The sequence below is a fragment of the Oratosquilla oratoria genome, chromosome 31, assembly GCF_046742065.1.
Source record: "Oratosquilla oratoria isolate Oo_2021 chromosome 31, ASM4674206v1, whole genome shotgun sequence".
In the NCBI taxonomy this organism is placed as follows: domain Eukaryota; kingdom Metazoa; phylum Arthropoda; class Malacostraca; order Stomatopoda; family Squillidae; genus Oratosquilla; species Oratosquilla oratoria.
This window is the reverse complement of record NC_134807.1, coordinates 49,026,186-49,053,054: the sequence shown is the minus strand read 5'-3', so window position 1 is coordinate 49,053,054 and position 26,869 is coordinate 49,026,186. Positions and strand designations below refer to the sequence as shown.

The window sequence follows — 26,869 nt, the reverse complement described above, 5'->3', positions numbered from 1 at the left end:
GCAAAAAGTGCACCTTTAATGGCATTCTTCATCCTAAGTCCTTATAACTTTTCAAAAGTTATACTATGAGCTTCTTCTTCATTATTACCAAAGAATCTATTAACTATACCTCGGAATGCACACCACGCCTCTCTTTTGACATCACTCGCATTCTCAAGTTGCATTGACTTCAACATTTTCCTTACTTGCGGACCAGTAAATATACTACCCTTAACTTTGGCGTCTGATAGTTTTGGAAAGAATAGAAAAATCTTTTGAAAAGCTTTTCCACCATGATCTAATGCCTTCACAAGCTGTTTGACCAAACCAAGCTTCTTATGAAGTGGGAGTAGCAACACTTTAGCAGGCTCTACAAGAGGATGTCTAATGACATTGAGTTTTCCTGGCTGCAAGTCAGCTCGAGAGGGACACTCCACTTTCTGGTATTGTTCATTATCAGCCCGTTTGTCTCATAGGCAAAGAAAACATGAATACTTAATGTACCCACCCTCTAATCCAAATAAAAAGGCGAACCTTTTAAAATCACTACAAACATTCCATTTAAACTCATCACAGTTTACCTTCTCAAGAAGCCTTTTTACATTGTCATATTCTTTTTTTATGTGTACCAAGTATTCTATAGGCAGCGATAGGTACTGATTCCCATTATGTAGTAAAACAGCTTTGAGGCTTTTTTGTAGATCTATCTATGAACAGTCGCCATTGTTCAGGCTTATGATAAATTCCAACAGCTTTAAATAAGCCATGAATATCTTTACTTTACAGAAGCAGAAATCCTCTGTCGCCCCACTCGTCGCTAATGTCGACTCTCATTACCCCTGTTATCACTGTCTGTGTTTCCCACTGTTACCTCTCTGTAACCCACTGTTACCTCTCTTGCCACTGTCAGTCCTGTCAACACTGTAGTCACTGAAGCCACCCTTCTGGTCCCCACTTATGGATATAATAACTAACTTCTATTAGTTGGCTCCAATCATTCAACTTTGTCAAGTTCTAGGCTGTCTGCTTCTCTTAGTGTTGGTTCTCTTTATTGACAGGCTTCTACCTCTCACTTTGCTCATTTTTTTCTGTCTAGGAGAATTAAATGTAGATTTTTCTTCTGTATCTCTCTTCCGTTGATTCTTACACAGCTTGCTCCAAAGGAACCTCCCCCCCGAGAGCACGTATGCAAGATCCTACGTGAGCTTTGCAGTGACCTGGTGATTTTTTTAGTCCAATGATCTTTAACTTTATATTTAAGATCCTCCCCAAAGAGAGTGTTCTTACAATCGTGAATCAATTGAATTCTCTCTTCCTCCACCCTTTCAGCAATCAGATTCGTTGTTACATGGCAATATTATTTACTTAGAATAATCTCGAGTCTCTGCATAATTCTCACTTAGGTTACAAAAGACGGTAACGAATAGAAGTGCAGTAGTCGTCCAGTTGAGCAGTAGTCGTCACTCAGGTTAGGTCAACCGGGAAGCTTCTTCAATTAGTGATATGGTGAGTGGTTGTGTTACCGTGTTCAGCGCCGATGAGGTACAATCTCTACTTAGTAGAATTGAAGCCTTGGAGGATACTGTAAAGTGCCTTAAAGAGGAGAATCGAATTCTCCGCTCGAAGACCCAAAATACGGAAGTCAAAACTAGCTATGAGCTTGGATGGAAAACGGCGAAAAATAAGATGCGGAATAGTAGAAACAAGTCCTCACCAGCCTCGCTCGATTGCAAGAACTCGTTTCAAGCACTAGCGGACCTACAGGAAGAAGAAACAAATGAAATTCAGGAGAAGAAGAGAAGGGTAGACGCTGGATCCCTGCCCACAGGTAAGATTTTGGTTGTAGGAGACAGTCAAGTGATGTACTTAGACAGGGCTTTCTGCGATAAAGATAGGAAACATAGGACGCAGTTGTGTTTCCCCGGCGCGGGGATAGGAGATGTTAGAGATAGGATTGAAGAGTGTTTAGCAGGGGAAGGTAAGGACCCTGTAGTTTGCTAAAGTGCAGAGGGGCAATGATATAGGTAAGTTAGGGAGTGAGGAATTGTTTGCGCGGTTCCGGGATGCGCTAGACAAGATCAGAAATAGGGGAGGTGTGTGAAATCCTTCCGAGGCGTAGAGTTGGAGGTATGTTGCATTCCAGGGCTATTGCAATGAGTTGCAGGCTGACAAAACATTGTGAGGACAATGCATGGGCATTTGTCGACAAATGGGACAGCTTTTATGGAAAGAATAATCTATATACAAGGGACGGGGTGCACTTGTCGCCCAGAGGATTTCGGCTCCTTGCTGAATCCCTTGAGCGAGAAGTAGGCATCCTACAGTTTTTTTTGGGTAGATTACGTGGGAGTAGGGAGGGGGCGAAGTATCAGAATATAGTTTGGGCAATAAAAACAACTTAGAGAGAGACTGTGAAAAGACTCACCAAAGCAGGTGGAGGGAAGATAAACTTAAAGTTTACTATACAAATAGCAGAAGCATAATTAACAAAATTTATTTACTGCTAGGTAAAGCATGCGTAGAGAATTTCGATATTATAGCTATTATTGAGTCCTGGATCAATATGGCTGAGAAACATTTCCTTCCGGAAGTCGAAATAGAAGAAAATATATTTATATATTTTTTCACAAGGATAGGGTTGGTAGGAGTGGGGGAAGTGTAGCACTTTTCGTTAAAAATACAATAAACTGTATTATCAACAATTCTATTAAGGAAGAGGACTGTACTGAATCTATTTGAGTAGAGATTATAAGGAAGAATAAGAAAGTTATTAATGGCGTCTTGTACAGACCTTCTAACCTCAGAATTGAGCAGACTGATCCCCTGATTCATGAAATTCACAGAGCGTCCCAGTACAAAAACGTAGTGATCATGGGAGATTTTAATTATAGAAACATTCTCTGGGAAACTTTAACAGGAGATCAGGAAACAAAGAAATTCCTTGATGTGGTGCAGGATAATTTCCTAAAACAAGTGATTATCGGTCCTAAGAGGAGATAAAATACTCTGGACTTAGTTTTAAATAATAATCAATCAGTTTGACATCGGTTATAGGAAAAATGCTTGAAACAGTAATAGTAAATAGACTCAGAGAACACATCGAAAGACATAATTTAATTCGTGATTCACAGCATGGATTCTCCAAGGGTAAGTCATGTGTAAATAATCTTCTATCCTTTTACACTAAAGTATGTAAGGCGTCAGATAACAATGATAATTACGACGTTATCTATTTTGACTTTAGCAAAGCGTTCGACAAGGTGCTACACCAGAGACTACTAAATAAAATAAAAACCCATGGCATAAGAAGAAAAATGTTAGAATGGATTAGAGCTTGGCTTAGTAATAGGAAACAGCGGGTCACCATAAATGGAGTAAAATCTAAGTGGGGGCAATATTACTAGTGGGGTCCCCCAGGGCTCGGTTTTGGGTCCCTTGTTGTTCATTTTGTACATAAACGACTTAGACGATGGGATAAATAGTGATGTTATTAAGTTTGCGGACGACACTAAAATAGGACGCCTAATTAGGTCAGGAGACGACGCAGAGATTCTGCAGGATGATTTTAACAAATTGTTCACATGGTCGGTGAAATGGCAAATGAACTTCAATATCTCTAAGTGTAGCGTGTTAAACGTAGGGCTACACAACCCCGAAAATAGATACAACTTAGATAACACGCTTTTAAAGAAAACTGAGTGCGAGAGAGACTTGGGAGTTCTAGTGAGTCTGGACCTTAAAACCAGGAAACGGTGCATTAGCGCCAGGAATAAAGCTAACAGAGCATTAGGACTCATTGCTAGGACGGTAACGAATAGAAAAGCAGAGGTAATTATTAAACTCTATCTAGCGATAGTTAGACCCATCCTTGACTATGCGGTACAGTTTTGGTCTCCGTCCTACAGAATGGACATCAATTCACTTGAATCAGTACAGAGAAGAATGACCAAAATGGTACATGGACTCAGAAATTTGCCTTACGAAGAGAGGCACCTTAACTTACACTCTGGAAAGACGCAGAGTGCGGGGGTGATCTAATAGAAGTGTTCAAGTGGATCAAAGGCTTCAACAAGGGTGATGCAAACAAGGTCATCATATTAAAACAACAGGGCAGGACTTGCAGTAATGGTTATAAACTGTACAAATTTAGATTTAAGAATGAAATAGGCAAGAATTTGTTTACTAATAGGGTGGTCGACGAATGGAATAAACTTAGTAACCATGTAGTAAGCGCTGAAACTATCAGTTGTTTTAAGCAACGATTAGACAATTTTATGGATGGGGGATGACAGGTGGTGATGGATACGGAGTTGTCTAGTGTAGGCCTTATGGTCTCTTGCAGTTTCCTTCATTCTTATGTTCTTATGTTCTCCTTCATTCTTATGTTCTTATGAATATCATTTCAGTAATACACTCGAGCTCCCGGCTATTATTTATAAACAAAGCGGAAAGGCAGAACTAGGCAGCTCGCTCAGCTATTATTTCATAAACACCTTATCCATAAAACGCAATACCCGTCCTCTACCCCTCTTTCTATCCTCTTTTCTACCATCCTCTTACATCCTCATTTATATCAAAGTATACTTCGAATTCATCATGGCACTTCCTGTATACTGACAGTCCTCCCCTAACAAATTCCATTTACTCAGTCTGGATGCTAAAATCTGAGCTCCTGACTTAGTGAGGCACAAGTCCCAGATGAGCTCATCCTGTTCAAGTTGATCTGGAAAGTATGGGCAGGTACTCAGTCTTGGCTAAAAATATTCATCCATTTCTTTAATGGCACAACCTTCCCACTCTCCAGATGAGACCTCCATAAAATTTTCCATCTGAAAAAAAGCATTTATCAACTGGAACATATATATCGATTGTATGTGCAATCGCACTGGGGTGTAGGGGGGCTCTGGATAGAGATAGTACCATTGTCTGCCCGCAGCTACACCCTCTATCGTAGGGTGGACGGACAACACCGGTTCTCATTCATCTCCAAAGGCTCTCACGTGTTGGCTCCAAGCGCCATACCCCGGTAAGCCGTCTCAGCTGACGGGCCAAACCACGTGAGGGAAAAGGAGTAAACCTTGAAATTTGGAGTGGGGACCCGCAGGCGGTTCAATGCTATAATTATCACCGTTCAGGCATTTCCTGCAGCCAAACTGACGCCAAACGTCATGCCTCGCATTCCTTTGGATTTCGTCGCTTCGCGCAAAAGGCAAAAAAAAAAAAAAAAAAAAAAAAAAAAAACGGAGAGGGATACTCCAGCTCCACTGCAAAGTGAGGACACAAATCGGAAGTTGTCAGTTTACAGGTTATAAGCCCTTCCAAATTGGCGTACAGGAAGGGCGCCATGGGGCAACGGTGGGAGGGACCATTGAAGTCCTAGTGTTCGACCACCGCCCTCCTCAAGCTGGGCAGCCCCCAGCCAATAAGGTGTCGGTCCGCCAACGTCAGCTACTCCAGAGGGTGCCTGGAGCTTAGTGTTCGTCAAAACATGAAAAGGGGACGGAATCCTAGTACCCAACAGTCATAGTCTTGTTAAAAAGAAATCATCTATCTTGCGTCTGGCAAGCTGGAATGTCAGGACAATGTGTCCTGGCCTCACCAACAATCTACAACAGGTTGATTACTCCAGGAAAACAGCCGTCATCAACCTCGAACTGGAAAGGCTCAACATTACCGGAGACCAGACTCCCATCGAGCGGCAGCCTCCGAGACGGGATTACACATTCTTCTGGCAGGGAAAGGAACCAGAGGAACTACACATGCATGGCGTAGGACTCGCAGTGAAAAACTCTCTACTGTCTTCAGTCGAACCGCCATCAAAGGGAACATTCCGAATCCTCTCTCTTCGACTCTCAACTTTTTCTGGCCTAGTCAACATCCTGAGCATCTACGCTCCCATACTCAGCTCTCCGGCTGAGATCAAGGATGAGTTTTATGAGGAGCTTGAGACTACCATCAGAGAGATCCCAGCCACAGAATAACTATACCTGGAGATTTCAACGCTCGTGTGGGAGCTGACCAAGAATCCTGCCCTGCAGCATTGGCCACTTCGGTGTCGGCAAACTCAACAAGAATGGTCAGAAGTTTCTAGAGATGTGTTCCTACCACGACCTCTGTGTAACCAACACATTCTTTGCCACCAAGCCTCAACACAGAGTATCCTGGTGTCACCCTAGATCATGTCACTGGCACCAACTGGACCTCATTCTCACCAGAAGACCCTCGCTGAACTATGTCCTCACAACCCGTAGCTACCGCAGTGCTGACTGCGACACCGACCATTCTTTTGTTGGTTGCAAGGTGCTTCTTCAGCCCAAACGGATCCATCGCTCCAAGCAGAAAGGTTGTCCACGTATTAACACAGCCAGGACAAAAATGCCAGACCTGTGTAAGCGCTTTGCCGATTCTACAGAAGAGGCCATTCGGGACTGCCCCACAAACAACGCTGAGAGGTGGAATCACATTCGTGGAACTATCCACAATCCGCCATGGACACCTTCGGCAAGAGAGAGAGGCAGAATCCAGACTGGTTCGAAGCAGGAATCACAAAACTCGAACCAGCAATCGCAGCTAAAAGAAAAGCGCTGCTTAACTACAAAAGAGAGCCTTCAGAGAAGACACTCACTGCACTCAGGAAGGCTAGGAATGACGCCCAACGGTTAGTACGGCGCAGCGCCAACGACTACTGACTAAACCTCTGCCAGAGCATCCAGCTCTCTGCTGACTTTGGCAACATTCGCGCCTCTGAAGACAGCTACTGGTGACACTATCACAGACAGAGGAAAGCAGATGGAGAGATGGGTCGAACACTATCAAGAGCTTTACTCAAGAGAGAACATTGTCAGCACCGCAGCAGTTGAGAATAGAAAAGCCATACCACTCATGGAGGAACTAGATGTTCCACCCTCTATTGACGAACTCAGAGAAGCCATAGACTCCCTGGCCAATGGGAAAGCTCCTGGCAACGACGGCATCCTCCCGGAGGTCGTCAAAGCAGGCAAGAGTACCGCTCTACATCACCACCTGCACGAGCTTTTACTCCAGTGCTGGGAGGAAGGAACCGTTCCCCAAGACATGCGTGACGTCAACATCATCACCCTCTATAAAAACAAAGGAGACCGCAGCGACTGCAACAATATTCCTTCTCAGTACCGTCGGGAAAGCCTTTGCCCGAGTAGTACTTAACCGGTTGCAGAAACTTGTAGAACGAGTCTACCCTGAGGCGCAGTGCGGCTTCAGAGCAGAAAGATCAACCACTGACATGGTCTTTTCACTAAGGCAACTGGAAGAGAATTGCCGAGAACAGAGGCGTCCACTTTACGTTGCCTTCATCGACCCGACGAAGGCTTTCGACTTGGTTAGCAGGCAAGGCCTTTTCACCCTGATACAGAGGATTGGATGTCCCCCTAAGCTCCTGAGAATGATTTCCTCCTTTCAAGAAGACATGCACGGCACCGTCCAGCACGACGGCATATCCTCGGACCCCTCCCCAATCAGAAACGGCGTGAAACAGGGATGCGTGCTTGCTCGACGCTTTTCGGCACCTTCTCCCTGCTGCTGTCCTATGCCTTCAAGCAGTTAGAAGACGGAGTGTATCTCCACACCAGAAATGATGGAAGTCTCTTCAACCGTGCACGTCTCCTAGCAAAATCCAAGGTACGCAAGGTCCTGATCAGAGAGATGCTGTTTGCTGATGACGCCGCCTTGACTGCACACACAGAGGAGGTTCTACAGCGACTCATCAACTGCTTCGTTCATGCATGTAAAGAGTTCGCCCTTACCATCAGCATTAAGAAGACCAACGCCATGGTCCAGGATGTCAGCAGCATTCCTAACATCTCCATTGATGGCCACATCCTCGAGATGGTGGGGGAGTTCACCTACCTGGGTTCCACCATCTCAAGCAACCTGTCCCTGGATGCAGAGCTGAACAAGCGCATCGGAAAAGCAGCAACAGCATTGGTTCGTCTTGGAAAGCGTGTATGGGATAACGCCATGCTGACCACCAACACCAAGATAGTGGTATACCAGGCTTGTGTACTCAGCATGCCTGGACCCTGTACTCCCGCTAAGAACGCCGACTCAACATCTTCCACATGCACTGCCTCAGAAGAATCCTGGGCATTAGTTGGCAAGATCGTGTCCCCAACAAGAATGTTCTGACACGGGTGGGAATGCCCAGCATGTTCGCCTTGCTCAGCCAGAGGCGATTGAGATGTTAGCCGAATGGACGATGGCCGAATACCGAAGAATGTGCTATATGGAGAGCTTGCCACTGGCACCAGACCTGCAAGAAGGCCCATCCTCCGTTACAAGGACGTTTTCAAACGTGATCTGAAGGCATGCGACATCAACCCAGCAAGCTGGGAGGCGGTGGCCGCTGACCGCAGCAGCTGGAGACATGCTGTCAAGGCAGGCATTCAAACTAGCGAGAAGAGGAGAGAGGATCAGTGGGAGGAGAAAAGAGAGCGCAGACGGCAGAGGCTAGCAGTAACCCCACACAGACAGGCGCGGACCTCAACTGTGACAAATGCAGTAGAGCCTGCCGCTCCAGAATTGGACTCTACAGCCACAGCAGGCGTTGTAACTCAACCATGAACTGACCAAACCCCCAAAAAAAAAAAAAAAAAAAAAAAAAAAAAAATAATAATAAATAAATCAATAAATAAATGGCGACCTCCATTGTCTCCCGAGGCAGGAGGATGCCAACAACAAGTAATCGCATTACAAGAAAACATAGCTAGCTGTTTAGAATATTTCAATATTTTTTTAGTATTAATTCTGTTACAAAGAATAGAGTTCACAATTTGATCAGATTTATTTACATAATCTGGTGGCCGTGAAACCAGTAAGTATCATCATGTGGCACAGGTGCAACAGAGGATAAAATGCTGGGATATTGAAGGGATTTTCTTCCCTAAGCTTTTCTGTACTTTGATGTGTCAATCATGCAAAAGTAGATTTTTTGGCTCTCGCCAAACTCTCGGCACAGCATATGGGATTGCTTTACTTGCACCTCTAAGCCATGCATCTAAATTTGATCGACAACTTCCACATATCACATGAAGGACTCATTTTTTTTCTTGGTCACCCATATTCGTTCCAAAGTACAATCTATAAGCAATCCAGTGCTTTGCACCTTTCACAATTTTACGTAATATATATTTAGGTCCAACATAGAAACCATACACATAATCTGGTGAATTCCTGGATCCTCTTGTAGCCGTGGTCAAGGACGTCAATATTTATATTATAAACCTGAAAAAAAAAAAAATTATAAGCGATAATTGTGTTTTCCATACCCCAAAGATTTCTTCATATTATTATAATTTTCTATGTCACTAAAACGCTCGATGGTAGAAGAAAAACAAGTGCATATTTGGAGTCAGCGAAAATTTTTGCAATAGAAACACTTAATAAATTAACAGAAACAGAACTTTGGTAAAAAATTGTGACCTCTCCTTCTCTCCTCCTCTCCTCCTCTCCTTCTTTCCTTCTCTCCTTCTCTCCTCCTCTCCTCCTCTCCTCCTCTCCTCCTCTCCTTCTCTCTATTTCTCCTCCTCTCCTTCTTTCCCCCTCTCCTCCTCTCCTCCTCTCCTCCTCTCCTCCTCTCCTCCTCTCCTCCTCACCTCCTCACCTCCTCACCTCCCCTCTTTTCCTCTCCTCCTCTCTTCTCCTCCTCCTCCTCCTCCTCTCCCCCTCTCCTCCTCTTCTCCTCTCTTCCTCTCCTCCTCTCCTCACCTCCTCACCTCCTCCTTTTCTCCTTTCCTCTGCTCCTCCTCCTCTCTTCATCTTCTCCTTCCTTCCTCTCCACCTCTACCTTTCCAGTCCTCATCTTTTCCTCCCCTTTTTTCCTCCTCTTTTTTCTCCTCCTCTCTTCCTCTTCCCCTCTCCTTCTATTCTCCTCTCTTCTTCTCATACTTTTTTCTTCTCTTCTTTTCCTCCTTTCTTCCCCTCTTCCTCTCCTCTCCTCTTCTCCTCATCTCCTTCCTCATCCCCTTCATTGCCCTCCCCTGCTTAATGCCGAATGGATGTCGGCAGTCTGTTGGGTAAAAGTGTGTCTGTCGCCCCGGCAGCTGCCCACACCCACCCATCACCACCACAACTTCCACCACCTTCATTACCTCCACTATCTCCACCACCTTCACCATCTCCACCGACTCCACCTCTACCACCACCACCTCTCAGATCCACCTGAATCTCAGCCGTGTTGGAAACAACACGTGCATTCGATAAATACGTAGATTAATTAATAATTAAATGAAAAAAATTGATATAGAAAACCAATGAATGAGTAACTAAATAGATTATTAGATGAATGAATAAAACAATACATGTACAAATAGATCAATTAACTAGTTAACGAATAAATTAATGCATAGATAAATGAATATATTTAGATAATTAACAAATCTATCTATATATCAAGGCCTTCTCTCTTATATTGGATGTAACCAGTCAAGATACGCATCCACTCCCACCAATTCCACTCCCGTTTACCACCCATTATCTTCCTCTCATCTTAGCTCCTCGTGGATGAAGGGTCAACCTTGTCTCTTGCCAACAGTCTGAGACAGAAACAATGCAGCAAGACACAGTACATTCACAGCAGGGCCGCTTCACTTACACGTCGACCCTCCCTCCTCGCCCTCTCATACAAGAAGCAGAAAAAAAGGGGAAAAAACCTTTGGGCCACATCAAAATATCATTCATACATAACCATCCTCAACTCACACTTATCCCCTTCCTTCTCCCTTTCCTGCTCAACAAAAATTTCCCTCTTGCTCAAGGCTCCTTTAAATAAGTAAAAATTTGGTAAACAAACTAATAATAAATATCTTATAAGACAAATAGATACATAAATAAATATGAATTAATGAATAAATAAATAGATAAATAGATAAGTAAATAAATGAATAAATGAATAAATAAATAAATGAATGAATGAATAGATAAATAAGTACATAAACAGATAAATATCTAAGTAAATAAATACGTAAAAATTAAATAAATAGATTAACATATAATACATAACTAAATAAAATAAAGATGTGTATAAGAATAATATATGGGTAAATAGATTAATAGATTGATTGTAAAATAGATAAACGAAATAAAGTAAATAGTTGATAGACATATCAGAGGGTAGCATCACTAGGTGTAAAGGAAGATTTTACCTCTATCTTTCGTGTCAAATGAATGCGTAATTATATACCTGCTCATCCCTCCATACAACTGCACGGCAGCTTGTAAGTCCTCTTAGTAAACTTTGCTTCCTCCGTATCCTCTACTCCATATCAACCACCTCTTCGCCTCCACGTTTGTCATCCTCCATATTTTCCATTAAGAGAGTCCTCTCTACGATACGCCTACACTTCCATACTGGCATTTCCTAATTGACTCTAGGATATTCAATGTCTTATTCTCCTCCATACTCCAAATAAATTCGCTCCCTCGCGCTCTTCCCTGCATATCCAACAGAAAATCTCCCCACTTTCTGGCCTGTGGTGAGGACGTTTGTATTTCCTCTATTTTTTCATCTATTTATTTATTGTTTCCTATGTATTCTTTCCAGGACCTATTATCTCAAACTATCCTCTCCTCTTTTCCCCACTCTCCCTTTCCCTCCTTATCTCTTCCCTCCCCAACTGTCTGTCTGTCTGTCTGTCTGTCTGTCTGTCTCTTTCTCTCTCATGCTCTCTCTTTCTCTCTCGGGCCTTTTCCTGCAGCCTTGGAGCAGGTGTGGAATATTTCATAATTTTAGTTTTCTCATAACCCCGTGCAGAACCATTCAGGTTAAAATTGGACCCTTAGTGAAATGAATCTTAACCAATAGAGCATCCCTTCCTAGTCCCATGTTGCCTTACGACTGAAGAGAATTCCCTGACTTTAGATATGTTAAGATGTATAACGTGTGACAGTGGTTTGAAGGGCATGGCCTAGATGACAGAACCTAGCCGGCTATTAAAAGCAAGAATAAAACTATCTAGTATTATAAATGATAAACTGAAATGGCTTTTCGTACTCTCCGGAGCAGATTTCTCATACCCATTCAATACTTATTTATTTCCCTTTTTATCTTAGCTCCTTGTGGATGAGGAGCCATATCTGTTCTAGCCCGCTGCCAGGGTCAGAATCAATGCAGCAAGACACAGCATTGCTACGGTAGTGCCCGGCAGCCAAAACAGGTTAACCTCCACCGCTTCATTTCATAGTGACCTCCCCATCACATCCACGTAACAATTTACATATCAGAAAAAAACCCTTCAGGCAATGTCAGTATCTCATCTATTTACAGTCACCATTAATATCTATCCCTTGCCTACTCCCTGTCCTCCTCGACAGACATTCACCTTTTACTCAAGTCTCCCTTCTCCAGGTTCATCTATCTTATTCTCGGTCTTCCTATGAAGTCTGTTCTATCCACCTCTGCCTTCCACACTCTTTATGCTAGTCTTTCTTCGCTCACTCTTCCCATATGCCTATATCATACCAGTATTCATTGATTAACCCTGACTACTAGTTTCAATTCCATCCCCGCTTTACACCTCCTCTCCACATTTCTCACTCTATTCATCCACGTATCTCAAATCATACTTCTGAAGCACTTCACCTCAAATACATTATACCTCCCCATTTCTGATTTCTGTAAATTCAAAAGATCTGACATATTTATTGTCACGGGCACAATCACCATGTTTGCAGTGTTCTCTTTACTTTCATACCCAGATACCCATTTCTCATGACACTTTTCGTTTCCCCAAGTCATTTACTCTCTTTCACTCTACATTTTACATCCACCCCGACTATGATTCCCTGCACTTGTGACCCTAGATACTTAAAACTGTTCAGTTCTTCAAGCTTCTCTCCTTTAAAACTTACTGCAGCACTCTCTCCTTGTATATATCACCATCTTACTTTCACCCACCTTTACTTTGAGCTTTCTAAGGTCACATACCCTCCCAAGCTCCGCCACTAGCTGCCTTAAAACTCTCATCTGATCAAGCCATAAAGACAATGTTGTCCGCAAACAACAACTAGTGCACATACAACTTCTTTCCACTCTCACCATACCGATATCCCCTCCCACCACCCTCGCATCTATCTACCATAGAAACCTGTCCATGTGTATGCTGAATAACCATGGTGACTTTATGTAACCCTGACGAAGCCCCACCACCCCAGACTAGTCACTTTCATAATTTCCAACCCTTACACAAGTTCTACTATTCATGTAATTTTTTTGTTGCCTTTAACAACTTCTTCCATATCCCATACATCTACAACATCTTTCACAATGCCTTCCTGTCGACCTTATCATAAACCTTCTCTAGATCCATAAGAACCCAAAAAACATTCTTACCTTTTGCCAAATTTTTTGGCATATCTGCCGTACTACGAATATCTTAACCATGTATTCTCAAAGGATTACAAAGGATTACAAAGGCGGAGCATGCCGACAGGAGACCTTTTGGTCCATATCTAAGTCGGGTGCAAAAAACAAAACAAAAACAAACAAACATAATAATAAACGAATAAATAAAAACTATAATAATGTAAATAACAAATAAAATACATAAATAAATGCATAGGTATAGTTAAATGATAAACAAACAGGTAAATAGTAAGTAATAATAAATTGACATATAACTTATAATAAATGAGAATCATAAAGGCAAATGATAACAAAACAAAAACAAATAATATAAAATAAATGATAATCAATACAGCATCCTGCTTAGGTGGTTATCTAAACGATTCTTAAAGCTTCGAACTGAACTACATTGCACTGCCTCTGCAGGAAGTTTATTCCATTCATTAACTACATGGTTGGCAAAATTCTTTCTACCCACTTACCAAATTGAATCTATTTCCGGACAGTTTGAGACCATTGTTTCTTGTCTGATTCTCATTCAGTGTGAACATTTTGTCACTTTTGATGTTGTCAATTCCCTTTAGAATTTTAAAGACCTGTATCAAGTCACCTCTGATTCTACGCTTTTTTAGGGAAAACAGATTCATATGTTTTAGTCGATTTTCGTATGATTTATTTTTTTGATATTTGGAATCAGTTTTGTGGCTCGCCGTTGTACTTTTTCCGGTCTGTCAATGTTTTTAATGATATTCGGTGATCATACGGTAACAGCATATTCCAAATCTGGACGAACTAACGATTCATATAGCTTGTTAATGAATGATGGACTTTTAAAGTCAAAGGATAGCGCAATCAGTCCTAGAATCTTATTTGCTTTCTCAGAGGCTGAAATACACTGCTTGGATGTATTCTCTTCTTTTCCTAAACCCATACAATTCTTTCCCAATTACTCTCTGTGTTCTCTCAATTAACAAATTAATCCTTCTAAACTATAACATTTGTATTTGCCCCATTTTTCCTATATAAAGTTGAGTTATACACACACTCCTTCAGTTCTCAGACTCATTTCCTTCACTTAGGCACACATCCAACAACCTCATTAGCAAATCCACTTTGTTCTTTCCTTTGACAGAGACCCCGCGTGATATTCATCCAATGAAGGTATTTTACCAACTTTCATTACTTTTAATGCTCTTTGTATATCATCTCTTCCTAAAGACCTATAATTTTTATTTATTATCACATTCATTTTCCTGGAATCTCCCACTGCCATATTGAATGCCTCCCTAACCCTTTTCTCGTACAAATAAATAAATAGATAATGTGCGTGCACATGTCTGTCACGATAATATCTTTGCCTTGCAGCATCATGTTGAGGGCGTTCAGGTGCGCAGTGATGTCCGTGAGCAGGGCCAGGCGAGATAGCAACCACGGATCAGAGAATTGATCAGCGTGGGGAAGGTTATTCTGACGTAGGAAGGTGGCAATCTCCCGCTGTAGTTCGCAGATACGAGACAGCATGGCCCCACGACTCAGCCAGCGTACCTCACAGAAATAGAGCAGGTCGTTGTAGTGCACGCTTACCTCGTCCATAAGTACCTGGAACTGATGGTGGTTAAGGCTGCGGGAGAGGATGGAGTTGACGACCTTCACCACGACAGACATGACATGAACGAGGTTGGCAGACTTGGCGCATAGGGACTCTTTGTGGATGATGCAGTGCATTATGTTAATGGGCTGAGTGTATCCGCCGGCTTCACAGTGGCGCACTAACAGCGAAGCGGCGCCCTTCTTCTCCCCAACCATCGCCGGGGCACCGTCGGTCGTCACGCACATAAGACGGGAGAGATCCAGGGATTGCAGATGCCTTGCCCAGTGGTGGTGCCGCGCGGCGGGACAAGCTGGAGGAATTCCTCACACACCTGGAGATCAGCGGTGACTCCGCGGATGAAAACGGTCAGCTGGGCCATGTCCTTTGTGTCGGTGCTCTCATCAGAGCGAGGGAACGGTGGGGGATGAAAGGCTCACGCTCTCAAAGGCAGAACGCTGCTTTGGACAGACGGAGTCCACTACAGCGAGGAGGCATTCCTTGATGAAATCCCCATCCGCGAATGGCTTCATTCGGCGAGCAAGGATGCGGGAGACTTCATAACTGGCGCGCGTCACCTTTTCGGCCTCAGCATTTTGCTTGCGGAAGAGCGAAGTTTGTTTCTGCAGGTTGCCTGATAGTCTATCGATAGCGTCCTTCCTCGTGGCGGTAGACATCGACGCAAAGTTTGACGATCGGTACTCTGTCTCCCAGTAGCGGTGCACGTTGTATTCTTTTAAAGACAGCCACAGTCTTCAAGCATATGAGGCACTGGGCCTGTCCAAAGCGCTCGATGAAAAAGTACTTCTCCCATTCAGGGTTGAAGGTCCGATACTCAAGGACCACTTTCCTCTTCTTAACACGCTGGGTCGTAGACATGATGAGCTGAAAAGGAAGAAAATGAGGTATATCAACAATGAATAAACGAAATAATGTTGCATTAATTGTAAATGTACGGCATCTAATTTAAATATAATTAATTAGTGGCTACATAATTTTAGTAGTTGTAATTTATTTTTTATAAGAAATAACTATAATTGATCTGTACTGCCCAAAAAGCTTACATACTTTGTATCAACGTGAAAATCTAACGGACAATGACCACTGGCGTCTGGCTGCTCTGATAGTGGCAGGATCATAGACCATGCAGTGAAGGGCAGAGTTGCCAAAATAATATCTGCCAGTGGATTTTGCTTGGCAGATTTTAATTACATGATTTTAATTACATGGTTGTCCGACCTCAACGATAAACTGAATATACTGAAGTTTGTGAAATTTTGAGAAGTTGACTGAAGACACCGTCCAATATATCACACAGAAGGTTGGTAAAAAATTGAAAGTTGACAAATGACGACTTGAACTGCATTTGAAGCTTGAATTCAATAATGCACGGTTAACGAGTAATGAATATGACAGTTGACTTTAAACTCGATTTGAAGAATGAAATTTGACTATTGCTGACGACAGAATATTCTCAAGAACGATAATATTGAAAGTTGACTTTATAAATCCAATATTTCCAACAACTGCCGAGTGTTTTTTTTTCTCGAACCTTCGATCTCTTCCAGTGATGCCAGTTTGATATGTCAAACAAGACAACCTTACTTAATAAATAAAGTTATTTCGTTGACTGTATTTAAATAAACATTCAAATTCTAACATTTCATATTCAAATAAATTTGTGTTTGCAATATTGAAACTCCCCATTAAAAGTTGAGCGGAATTTAGTGTAAACTTTGGTTTTTCTAGTACTTCGGTAATCTGGTCTAGCTTAAATTTCTACATACTACTAATACTCCATATTACTTCTGTTTTCATAAGTGTTTTATTTTCGTACTACTGCTACTTCTACTGCTACTACTACTATTACTATAACTATTACTACTATTACTAACGAAATATAAAGTAATTCAATAATTAAATTTATTGATTCGAAAAAATAATATTTATTGGATTTTTTTCTCTCTTCTTGCTGGGAGTTCCGCGGGCCGGATTGCAATAATAATGCCTAGCAGGATGGCGGGCCGGACGCTAGGACTTCGCGGGCCGGATGTAGCCCGCGGACCGGTGGTTGCCCGCCCCTGGCCTAAAGGAAGGCTACTACAGTGTGAAAGTCCTCCTGGAAGCTCTGCAATATAACCAGTATAATTGGGAAATCAATGGAGACTAAAATGGTGACTTTCCTGTTTGATCTCCAGGGAGGCTTAGTCAAATTCCAATGCTTCCTCTACCTGTGGGACAGCAGACCCACCTCTGACAACTACAACAGGAAGAACTGGGAGAAGCAAACATAATATGTAGTGTTGCGCATTTGTCTCGTGCGTATTAATAGTGACGAAAGATTATTTACTGTGTGTCTTACAAACGTACACACTTTTCAAATCTATACTTTAATTATATATAAACTTCCTGGATCATATACAAATGCATTGTTGAGCATATGTAATTTCATGTAATTTCTCTTTAAAAGAAGAATTATTAATGGTATTAGGTTCCCATAAAAATATATCAAAAGATTTACATACAGGATGTGTCGTGTTGGAACCTTCCAAAGAGTTGTTCGAGAACTGATATTGATTTCGGCTTAGAAAACTAAGAACTCTCTTTTATGTTATATCCGTTTAATATTATTACATGTTTCTAGTATTTTATTTCCTTATCTTTGGAAGTTGTTTATATATTAAAACTTGACTTTCATTTTTACAGGCTATTATTTTTTCAGGTTAATGGACAACGGCTCGAACAACTCTACTTAATGATATTGAAACGAACACCCCGAGCTCCTTCGAACGGCTCCGGACAGTGTCGTTCAAATACAACTTCTAAGATTCGCCAAGCCCAGCAGCGACGACAAAGATGGTATGAGTGAACAAAAACACACGATCTTCCTTGGTCACTTATATTAATGCAGGGCAAACAAACATGGTATTCGTCTATACAATGAGGATATACACATTCGCGTAAATATGAAGAAGAAGCACAGTTCGACTGTTCCAGTTTGTATGCAGGTAACGTAACAAGATTATCAATAATGGGCAAAGGGGGGGCGCAAGAATTCACCGGCTTGAGGCGATGTCTTCAACAGTCTAACGACACAGTTCGGTTAGGCTACAAGCACAATCTGACCGTCCCACTGTATTTTGGTTACGACATCGCCTCTTCTCCACCTCCTCCTCCTCCTTGTCTGCCTGCCTAACTACCTCTTCTAATCGTAAACTACCCGAACAAGGTATTTTATGGGAGGCACTTTACGTGTTCGTAACACTGTCCCCTCCTTTCAAATATGGACGACCCGTCCATCCCTAACTCACTCAATCACAAAGTCTTCCAGATAACTAGGGGGGTGTCGGGATCTCGTCGGCCTGGCTTCTCGCTCGATGTCCCGAGGGTTTAGAGGCACGCCCAACTCCGCGTCGCTGCTCGCATCATTCGCCACGTCTTCTCCATCCCCGCTGGAATCCGGCAATAGCCCCGGTTGCTCCGAAGAGCCATCCCATGGGTGGATAGCTGGGTTCATCTCTTCGTCCCAAGAAAAGTTCCCTCGTCCATGGTATTTCCACATCCTATCGCAGTGGACCACCTTAGGTCGGCTGTGGGCGTTCCGACGTATTCGAAAGGTGACGTCAGACACCCGTTCCTCCACCAGATAGGGACCTTCCCATGGGCTCTGCAGCTTGGGAGAAATACCTTTACGCCGTCGAGGGTTGTGCAACCAGACCTGCATGCCTTCCTTGAACTCTGGTTCCTTCGAGCTACGGTCGTAGCGGCGCCTCATCGCTTCTCCAGCAAGTTTCAGGTGTCCTCTTACTTGGTGGTGCGCCTCGGTTAGCCGTTCCTGCAGCGCGATAGCATAGGATGTTGTGGCAGTGGGCAGCTCCTCGTCTGGTGGTCGTCCCGTGGCAAGATCGACGGGGAGATGAAGCTCTCTACCGAGCATCAGGCGTGCGGGGGTGTATTGGGTGGCCTCATGTTCAGCGGCCCGATAAGCCATCAGCAGCGCTGGCAGCTTCTGGTCCCAGCTAGTTTGGCTCTCCTGGCAGCACGTAGCCAATTCCTGCAGCAACGTCCGGTTGAAGCGCTCTACCATGCCATCACTTTGAGGGCGGAACGGAGTGGTCCTCGTCTTCCTCAATCCCAGGAGTCTGCAACTCTCTTGGAAGACCTCCGATTCAAACTTCCGTCCTTGGTCCGAATGCAATTCAATCGGTACTCCGAACCGGCTGAAGAATTCCGTCACCAGCACCTCTGCCACTGTAACTGCTTCGTGATTGGGAATAGCGTATGCCTCTGGCCACTTTGTGAAGTAGTCCATGGCTACGCAAAGAAAACGGTCCCCCTTCTCCGTGATTGGGAGCGGACCTGCAATGTCAACTGCCACTCTTTCCATCGGCACTGCCACTTGATACAGCTGCATTGGAGCGCGACCACGGCGCGATGGTCCCTTCCTGGCACAGCAGACGTCACAGACGCGGCACCACTCCTCTACGTCACGTCGTAGTCCAACCCAATAATACCGCTGGCGAATTCGGGCCAGTGACTTTCTCCTCCAGAAGTGGCCACCTGTAACACCACCGTGGGCTTCGTGAAGCAACTCTTCCTGTAGTTCCCTCGGTATCACGGTTTGCCAAAACTTGATTCGGCCATCAGGCAAAACCCACTTCTATATTAGCACGCCTTCCTGCAACCGGAGCGTGCCCCACTGCTCCCAGAAGTGTTTGGTGGTGGGACTCGTGGCCGCAACCTCTTCCCAGGCAGGCATGTCCTCGCTCATCTCCAGCCACTCCACCACGGGTCCAATATCCGGGTCCTTTCGTTGAGTTTTTTTTTTTGCAAACGCGGGCGCAAGTTGTTGTCTCCAACATGCACAGCTGTCCATCTACAGACTTCTACGGAGTCATGACGAATGCAGTGCGCGCAATTCGGAGCGCATGGGCGTCTACTCAGGCTATCGGCATTGTTGTGCACCCGTCCTGGCCGGTGTTCCACCCGGTAGTTATGTTGTTCCAGCTTCCCAATCCAACGCGCTAGTTGCCCTTCTGGTTTCTTCAGGTTCTTCAACCAGCGAAGTGCCGCGTGGTCGGTTCGCACCAAGAACTCTGCCCCATACATGTAAGGGTGGAAATAGTCCACGCTTCTCACCACCGCCAACAGTTCTTTCCTGGTTACACAGTAGTTCCTTTCTGGGGGGCTGAACTTCTGGCTGTAATAGGCGACCACCCTCTCCTGACCGTCTTTCTCCTGAAAGAGCACGGCTCCAATTCCCTCTGCACTGGCGTCGCAGTCAAGGATGTACGGGCGGTTGGGGTCAGGGTAAGGCAGCACCGGGGCGTCGATCAGGGCTTCCTTCAGCTCCTCGAAAGCCATTTGGCATGCCTCATCCCAGCAGAACGTTGCTCCCTTGCGAGTCAGCTGGTAGAGCGGAGCAGCGATGGTGGCAAATCCCTGCACGAACCTGCGGTAGTACGTACAGAAACCAAGGAAACTTCGTACCTCCATTACAGTCTGCGGTACTGGCCAGTCCTTGACAACTGCCACCTTTTTTGGGTCTGCCTTCACTCCATCTTGTTCGACGATATGCCCTAAGAACTGCACCTCACGTTGGAACAACACGCACTTCTCTGGGCTGAGCTTCAAGTTTGCTTCCTTGAAGCGCTGTAATACTTCCCTCAGTCGTTACAATTCTTCTTCGAACGTAGCCCCGAACACGATCACATCGTCGAGGTAGACGAGCGCTGTCCTCCACTGTAGTCTATCCAATACGAGCTCCATGAGACGCATGAAAGTCGCGGGAGCGTTACACAGTCCGAATGGCATGACTGTGAACTGCCATAAGCCCTTGCCATAAGAAAATGCCGTCTTTTCCTTGTCCTCTTCCTTCACTTCCACCTGGTGTTATCCGGACTTGAGGTACAGAGTGGAGAACCATTTAGCTCCAACCAGCGCGTCTATGGTGTCGTCCACACGCGGCAGTGGGTAAGAGTCCTTCACCGTTAAGTCATTCAGCGCTCTGTAGTCGACGCAGCACCGGGTAGTACCGTCCTTCTTTTTCACAAGGACCAGAGCTGAAGACTAAGGGCTCTGAGATTTCTCCACAACTCCCTGCATGATGAGCCTGTTCACTGCCCCTTCAATCTCTTGCCTTTTTGCGGGTGCTGTTCTTCGTGGTGGGACTTTCACTTGAGGACTGTCGTTGGTGCGGATGTGGTGCTTCACCAAAGCTGTGCGCCCCAGATCTGCATCACCAGCTGAGAAGAGATCCGCGTAGGAGCATAGCATGGCAGTTAACTTCCTTTCTTGTTCATGATCAAGGCATCCAGTACTCCGCTTCAGCAGGTCCTGCAGGTAGGTTGGTACGTCACAGCTGGCGGACATATTCTCCCACTGGGTCCGCTCATCATTTCTAGTTGATCTTACCCACTCTATTTCTGTACGTGCGCCCACCTTAGTCCCCCTCGATATGTGTTGCTCCTGTTCTGACAGGTTGGCTGTAAGGACTGTCACTTCGTTCACGCCTGGTCGTACCAACGTGCGTCCTACCGTCAGAGCCTCTTGCATTTGAGTGGAGGAAGAAGATTCTACAAGACCGCCGTCTTTCTTCATCTTACGGCTTAGCTTGCACTGCACGCGCGTCTCGGATAGAGGAGGTACACTTGTTGTGACAGTCATCACCACCGCTGCGCTTCCGTCGTCTTCCAATAACGGCATTTCAGAGTCCCCTGTACGCATTTTCATATCCTCGAAGTCCAGTTGCGCACCAATCTTCTTCAAGTAATCGAGGCCTAAGAGACAGGGTCTTCGATGTCTGCCACGTACACAGGCAGCTCTTCTTCCTCATTGTCTACGCCTATCACTGCTCTACGGGTCCTCTAAGTTTGGTGCAGTGGCCAGTCACTCCACACAACTGTTTTGTCGCCATCGGGATATGGCGTCCCCCTATTATGTCGGTCCTCATGAATGTTTTCCCTGATCATGAAACTACGGTGAGTCGACAGGGCTCACCATCCACTGTGCCCTCCACCTGCACAGTCTGGGAAGCAGATTCGCGGCATCTCAGCGGGAGTGGGGCCTGTAGGATTCCGGCTGGGATCGGGCCCCTATCTCCAGCCTGGCGTCGTTTTCCGCCAAAGCAGTCTTGTTGCCGGTCCTCATCTGCGTGCACTCATTAGAATAATTGCCTAACTGTCCACATCCCCAGCAGCATGGCTCGTACACGTACCTTCCTCTCTCCAAGGAATGGGAGCGGGGCTGCTCGGTACACTTCCTCTTCTTATGTCCCTTTTTGCCGCACTTCCAACACGTACCAGTAAATTTATAGGAACCATTTCCGATGGTCGTCTTCCTTGTGATGCTCCTTCTGGCACGTAACATTGGTGTCCCTGTACCCATGTCACGTCTCTCGTTACTCGAGTTGACAAACGACTCGAACTCTAGAGCCCGAGCTAACGCCTCTTGTAGATCCTTCACGTGGGCCTGCTTCACGTAGATCTGCAGCTGAGGATTTTCCAGAGCGTCCAGAAACTGGTCTCTCAACAGCACGGTTGTCACATCCTCCGAGGCTCCTGGGTACGCCCTCCTCACCAGATGTTCCAAGTCCTGGGCAAGCTGTTGCAGAGGTTCCCTATGCGCCCTCATCCTAGTCCGGAAACTAGCACGAAACGCCTCAGCCTGGTGGAGATGACCATACCTGCGTTCCAGCGCAGCAACAATACAGGGGTAGGAGGTGCGTTGTTGAGGATTCAACTGGCTTAGCACCTCCACGGCGGGGCCTTTCAACGAGGAAACGAGTTGTATGGCTTGTTCGTCCCGACTCCAATCCTAGGCTCCAGCCAGTAGCTCAAACTGAGCCAGGTAGGCGTCCCATGGTACCCGTCCATCGTACTCCTGTGCTTTTCACCTATTCCGGGAACAGCATGGCAACAGGGGGCCTGAGACGAGTTTCACGGAAGAGCCATCAGGGGAAGCACAACAGCTTTCCTCTGAAGCGCGTCGTCTCCGCTGAGCATTATTGCCCAGTTCGCTGCTGACGTCACCGTCTGCGTTTTCTACCGGGGTTCCCATCCTCGAGGCCGGGTTGTCCGGCTTTGTAGACACCTCTATATTTCGCAGCCGTTCTTCCAACTTTGCCTCTTTCCCTTTCATGTCCCGCTTTACCTCAGCCAATTCCTCTTTAACTTCATTCTTCACATCAGTGGAACTAGCCACCGTGAACTGTTTCAGCTCGTCTTTCCAGTCTAATAGCTGATTACGCAACCCCTGCACACAACTGTTCAAGGTTTCTTGTGTTGCCCGTATGTCCTGCATATCCCTCTGTACGCTAGTTTGTACCGCCTGCATATTTTCCTACAGGGCTTGGAGCACCTCCAAAATGGACCAATTAACATCACCGGGACCTTCCGCCATTTTCGAAATTCTCTAAAGGAATAGCACACAACTTCCTTTTCCCGTGGTCACTCAAACCACCTTTGCGGCAGCTACTAAGGCTTGGTATATCCCACTTCTGACACTAGTGAAACGAACACCCCGGGCTCCTTCGAACGGCTCCGGACAGTGTCGTTCAAATACAACTTCTAAGATTCGCCAAGCCCAGCAGCGACGACAAAGATGGTATGAGTGAACAAAAACACACGATCTTCCTTGGTCACTTATATTAATGCAGGGCAAACAAACATGGTATTCATCTATACAATGAGTATATACACATTCACGTAAATATAAAGAAGAAGCACAGTTCGACTGTTCCAGTTTGTATGCAGGTAACGTAACAAGATTATCAATAATGGGCAAAGGGGGGGCGCAAGAATTCACCGGCTTGAGGCGATGTCTTCAATAGTCTAACGACACAGTTCGGTTAGGCTACAAGCACAATCTGACCGTCCCACTGTATTTTGGTTACGACATCGCCTCTTCTCTACCTCCTCTTCCTTGCCTGCCTGCCTAACTACCTCTTCTAATCGTAAACTACCCGAACGAGGTATTTTACGGGAGGCACTTTACGTGTTCGTAACAATATTATTAATTTTCCTTGTAAAGGATTATAACCATTATTATAAATCTTAGCGTATATTATATACATAATTTTGATGTAGTTAGGTAAGATGATAAAAACCCCGGATTAATCCGAGGTCTCACATTCACGGAAGCGACTGTTAGTCAGGCTTGATTCAGCTAATGAACGATATGGTCTCCTCTAGATATCTAAACTTGATATCTGAGATTCTGGTCGTTCTTCGCACTGAACAATTCTCACTTCTTATAGATAGCCATCCTGCTACCATATTCCATGTACTCACACCCATACATAGATACATACATACATACATACAAAGGCCTTTTCCCCCTTACACGCGGGGTAGCCAAAAAAGAAAAAGGCATAGAAACCACTCTCACCCATTCCATCCCCTACATATTCCACTCCCCTCCACCCTCCTCCATCACTCTCATCTTGCCACCTCCTGGATGACTGGTCATCCCTGCATCCTGTCCACTGCCCTGGGTCAGAAGCAGTGTCGCAAGACACAGCACATCCACAGCAAGGCCACTTCATTAATTCGGCAACCACCCCTATCCGTCTCCTCAGGCAGAAAAGAAGAAGACGGAGAAAAATCCCTTCAGGCTGCGTAAAATCATTTTTCAAAAATGCTTCCTCAACCCCCGTCCCCGACCCACTCCCCCTCATGCATCACAGCATCATCTATACACAACCCTTCTCCACTCCCCTCTATCTTCTGTCCTCTCCCGTCCTTCCTCATAGTACATTCCTCTTTTGTAATGCCCCTTTTACTCCATCCATCCATCTCATCCTGGACGCCCCCTCATATTCACTCCACCTCTGCCTTCAACACCTCTTTTACTGATCTTTCTTCACTCATTATTTCCATGTGTCCAAACCATCCTAATACTTTTTAATCAGCCCTATCTTCCTGCTCCCTTTCCACCCCTGTTCTCCTCATCACCTCCTCATTTCTCACTATATCTAGCCTAGTAACCCCTATCATACTTCTCAGACATTTCATCTCAAACACATTCAAACTCCTTTTCTCTTCCTCTCTTATGTTCCATGTTTCTGCCCCGTACAGTACTGTTGGCACAATCACTCCTTCATATAACCTCCTCTTAGCATTCATTCCCAGATGTCTATTTCTCGTTACACTTTTTAATCCACTTTTTAATCTCAATCTACATTCTACCTCCACCCCCACTCCTCTCTTTCCTGCCACATTCGCACCCAAGTATCTAAAACTATCCACTTCCTCCAGTCTCTCTCTGTAGCGACGATCTACAGAGAATTGGAGGATGAGCCTATGTGTGTGCGTGTATATGGTTATGTACCTATATGTGTATTTATTCATGCCTTCGTTCGTATTCAGAACGATCTACAGAGAATTGAAGGATGAGCCTATGTGTGTGCGTGTGTATGGTTATGTACCTATATGTGTATTTATTCATGCCTTTGTTCGTATTCAGAACGATTTGTTCCCCAAAATTTTTCGCTTGTTTCCATTGGGAGACCGCTTTCCCTCTGAACGTGTCTTCGTCCATTTTAGCCTTTCAAATCGTGGAACTGGCTCCTGACTATCTTATGGTCCACTTGTTTGGGATTGCACTTTAGTCTTATGAATGGTGCCCTTAGTAGATTATTTTATCCCATTTCTTTGTGAACGAATCTTTTCTGTTCGTTCAGGTATTCGCTTGTTTGTACTCGCTCGTAAACTGTTACTGTATTGGTCTAGGAAATCGTTTACCTCTCTCTTTTTTTTAACCAATTTCTTCCTCCCTTTTCCTTTCATATGTAATAATAATTTTCAATTTTCCTTTTATTTGTTGTACTCCACAGGATTTTGTATTAGTTTTTTTTTTTCTTTTTTTTTTCTTTAAGAGGAACCACGGGGCAGGGTATAACCTGAAAGGGGGGACTGGAGCCAGGAGGGAGACAGTTAGAGACAAGATTACGAAAGACAAAGACATCTACGAGTGACCATAGCTTCCACCAGCTGGAGTTACCGCCACAAGCTGGCGCAATTTCCTTAGTGTTAACGTGAGTGTTCATCGCCCGGGTTCCTTCTCTTTGGAGTTCTAGAAAACCTGCCCAAAACGGAGCTGGAGAAGAAAGGTAGGTCGTCGGAGCCGCTTTCCCCCACCTCCTCCTCCTCCTCTGCTGTCCGAAGTTCACACAACCTAGTCCCCATACCGGGATTGGATTTATCCTGCGTTTGGGGCCACTGGGTTTCGATCCTACTTGTCTGACGGGTCCGCCTTCCGAGGATGAAAGCCTGCTTTCTCCACGTCGCCTCATTACAAGACAATCATCGATCTCTTATGAAATTATATCCTGTTAGCACCTCTTTAAGAATTATATTTCTTTTTTTTTGTGTTCACAAATGCTATTTTCTTGTTCCTTCCTTCTATATTTTGTATTTCACCCATATTGCAACCGAGTGGTCCTCGGTCACGACAGAACTGGCGCCCAGAGCCCTGCAAAAGTACCTATTACTGTGAATTTTACTTATTACCCTAAATTGTTCCAGTGGGTCTATAATGACATAACATTCTTCCAATCTCCTCCCACTGTGCCTATCCGAGCCTCGCGTCGATTCTACCCGTCGCCATCACACTCTCCCGTAATACTCACTTCCAGCCTGCTGTCACTCTCTCCCCTTGTACATTTCATCGCCTTCCTTTTGCCCACATTTATCTTCAGCTTCCTTTTTTCACATACCTTCTCAAACTCTGTCACTAACTTCCTCAGTCCCTCCTCTGATTCTGCTACAAGCGCAATGTCGTCAGCAAACAACAGCTGGCTTATTTCCCACTTTTCTCCATTCTCTTTAACTATCTCCAACCCCTGACCCACTACCCTTGCATTCACTTCTCGCACCAACTCATCCATGTATAGATTGAACAGCCAGGGCGACATAACACATCCCTGA

General features: G+C 44.8%; 2 protein-coding genes across 2 annotated transcripts; one reads left to right on the top strand and one right to left on the bottom strand.

Moving 5' to 3' along the window:
- The first annotated feature begins 6,768 nt into the window (after positions 1 to 6,768).
- LOC143041672 (uncharacterized) lies at positions 6,769 to 9,001 on the top strand. The gene is made up of 3 exons (XM_076213677.1): positions 6,769 to 7,156; positions 7,391 to 8,038; positions 8,940 to 9,001. The coding sequence occupies exons 1-3, from the start codon at positions 6,769 to 6,771 to the stop codon at positions 8,999 to 9,001; spliced, it is 1,098 nt and encodes a 365-aa protein (XP_076069792.1).
- Positions 9,002 to 9,144: 143 nt separating this feature from the next.
- Positions 9,145 to 15,160, bottom strand: LOC143041671 (general transcription factor II-I repeat domain-containing protein 2-like). Its single transcript, XM_076213675.1, has 2 exons — positions 14,699 to 15,160; positions 9,145 to 9,237 (listed from the first exon to the last, which is right to left on the bottom strand). The coding sequence occupies exons 1-2, from the start codon at positions 15,158 to 15,160 to the stop codon at positions 9,145 to 9,147; spliced, it is 555 nt and encodes a 184-aa protein (XP_076069790.1).
- Between the last annotated feature and the right edge of the window lie 11,709 nt (positions 15,161 to 26,869).

Excerpts from the sequence above, each read along its gene's own strand:
- LOC143041672 (XM_076213677.1), top strand. The coding sequence starts at position 6,769 with ATGGAGAGATGGGTCGAACACTATCAAGAGCTTTACTCAAGAGAGAAC. Across the intron at positions 7,157-7,390 it reads GGAAAGCCTTTGCCCGAGTA|CTCCTGAGAATGATTTCCTC; the intron begins GTACTTAACCGG and ends TGTCCCCCTAAG. Across the intron at positions 8,039-8,939 it reads ACTCAGCATGCCTGGACCCT|ATTTTTTGGCTCTCGCCAAA; the intron begins GTACTCCCGCTA and ends ATGCAAAAGTAG.
- LOC143041671 (XM_076213675.1), bottom strand. The coding sequence starts at position 15,160 with ATGGTTGGGGAGAAGAAGGGCGCCGCTTCGCTGTTAGTGCGCCACTGT. Across the intron at positions 9,238-14,698 it reads TGCAAGGCAAAGATATTATC|GTTTATAATATAAATATTGA; the intron begins GTGACAGACATG and ends TTTTTTTTTCAG.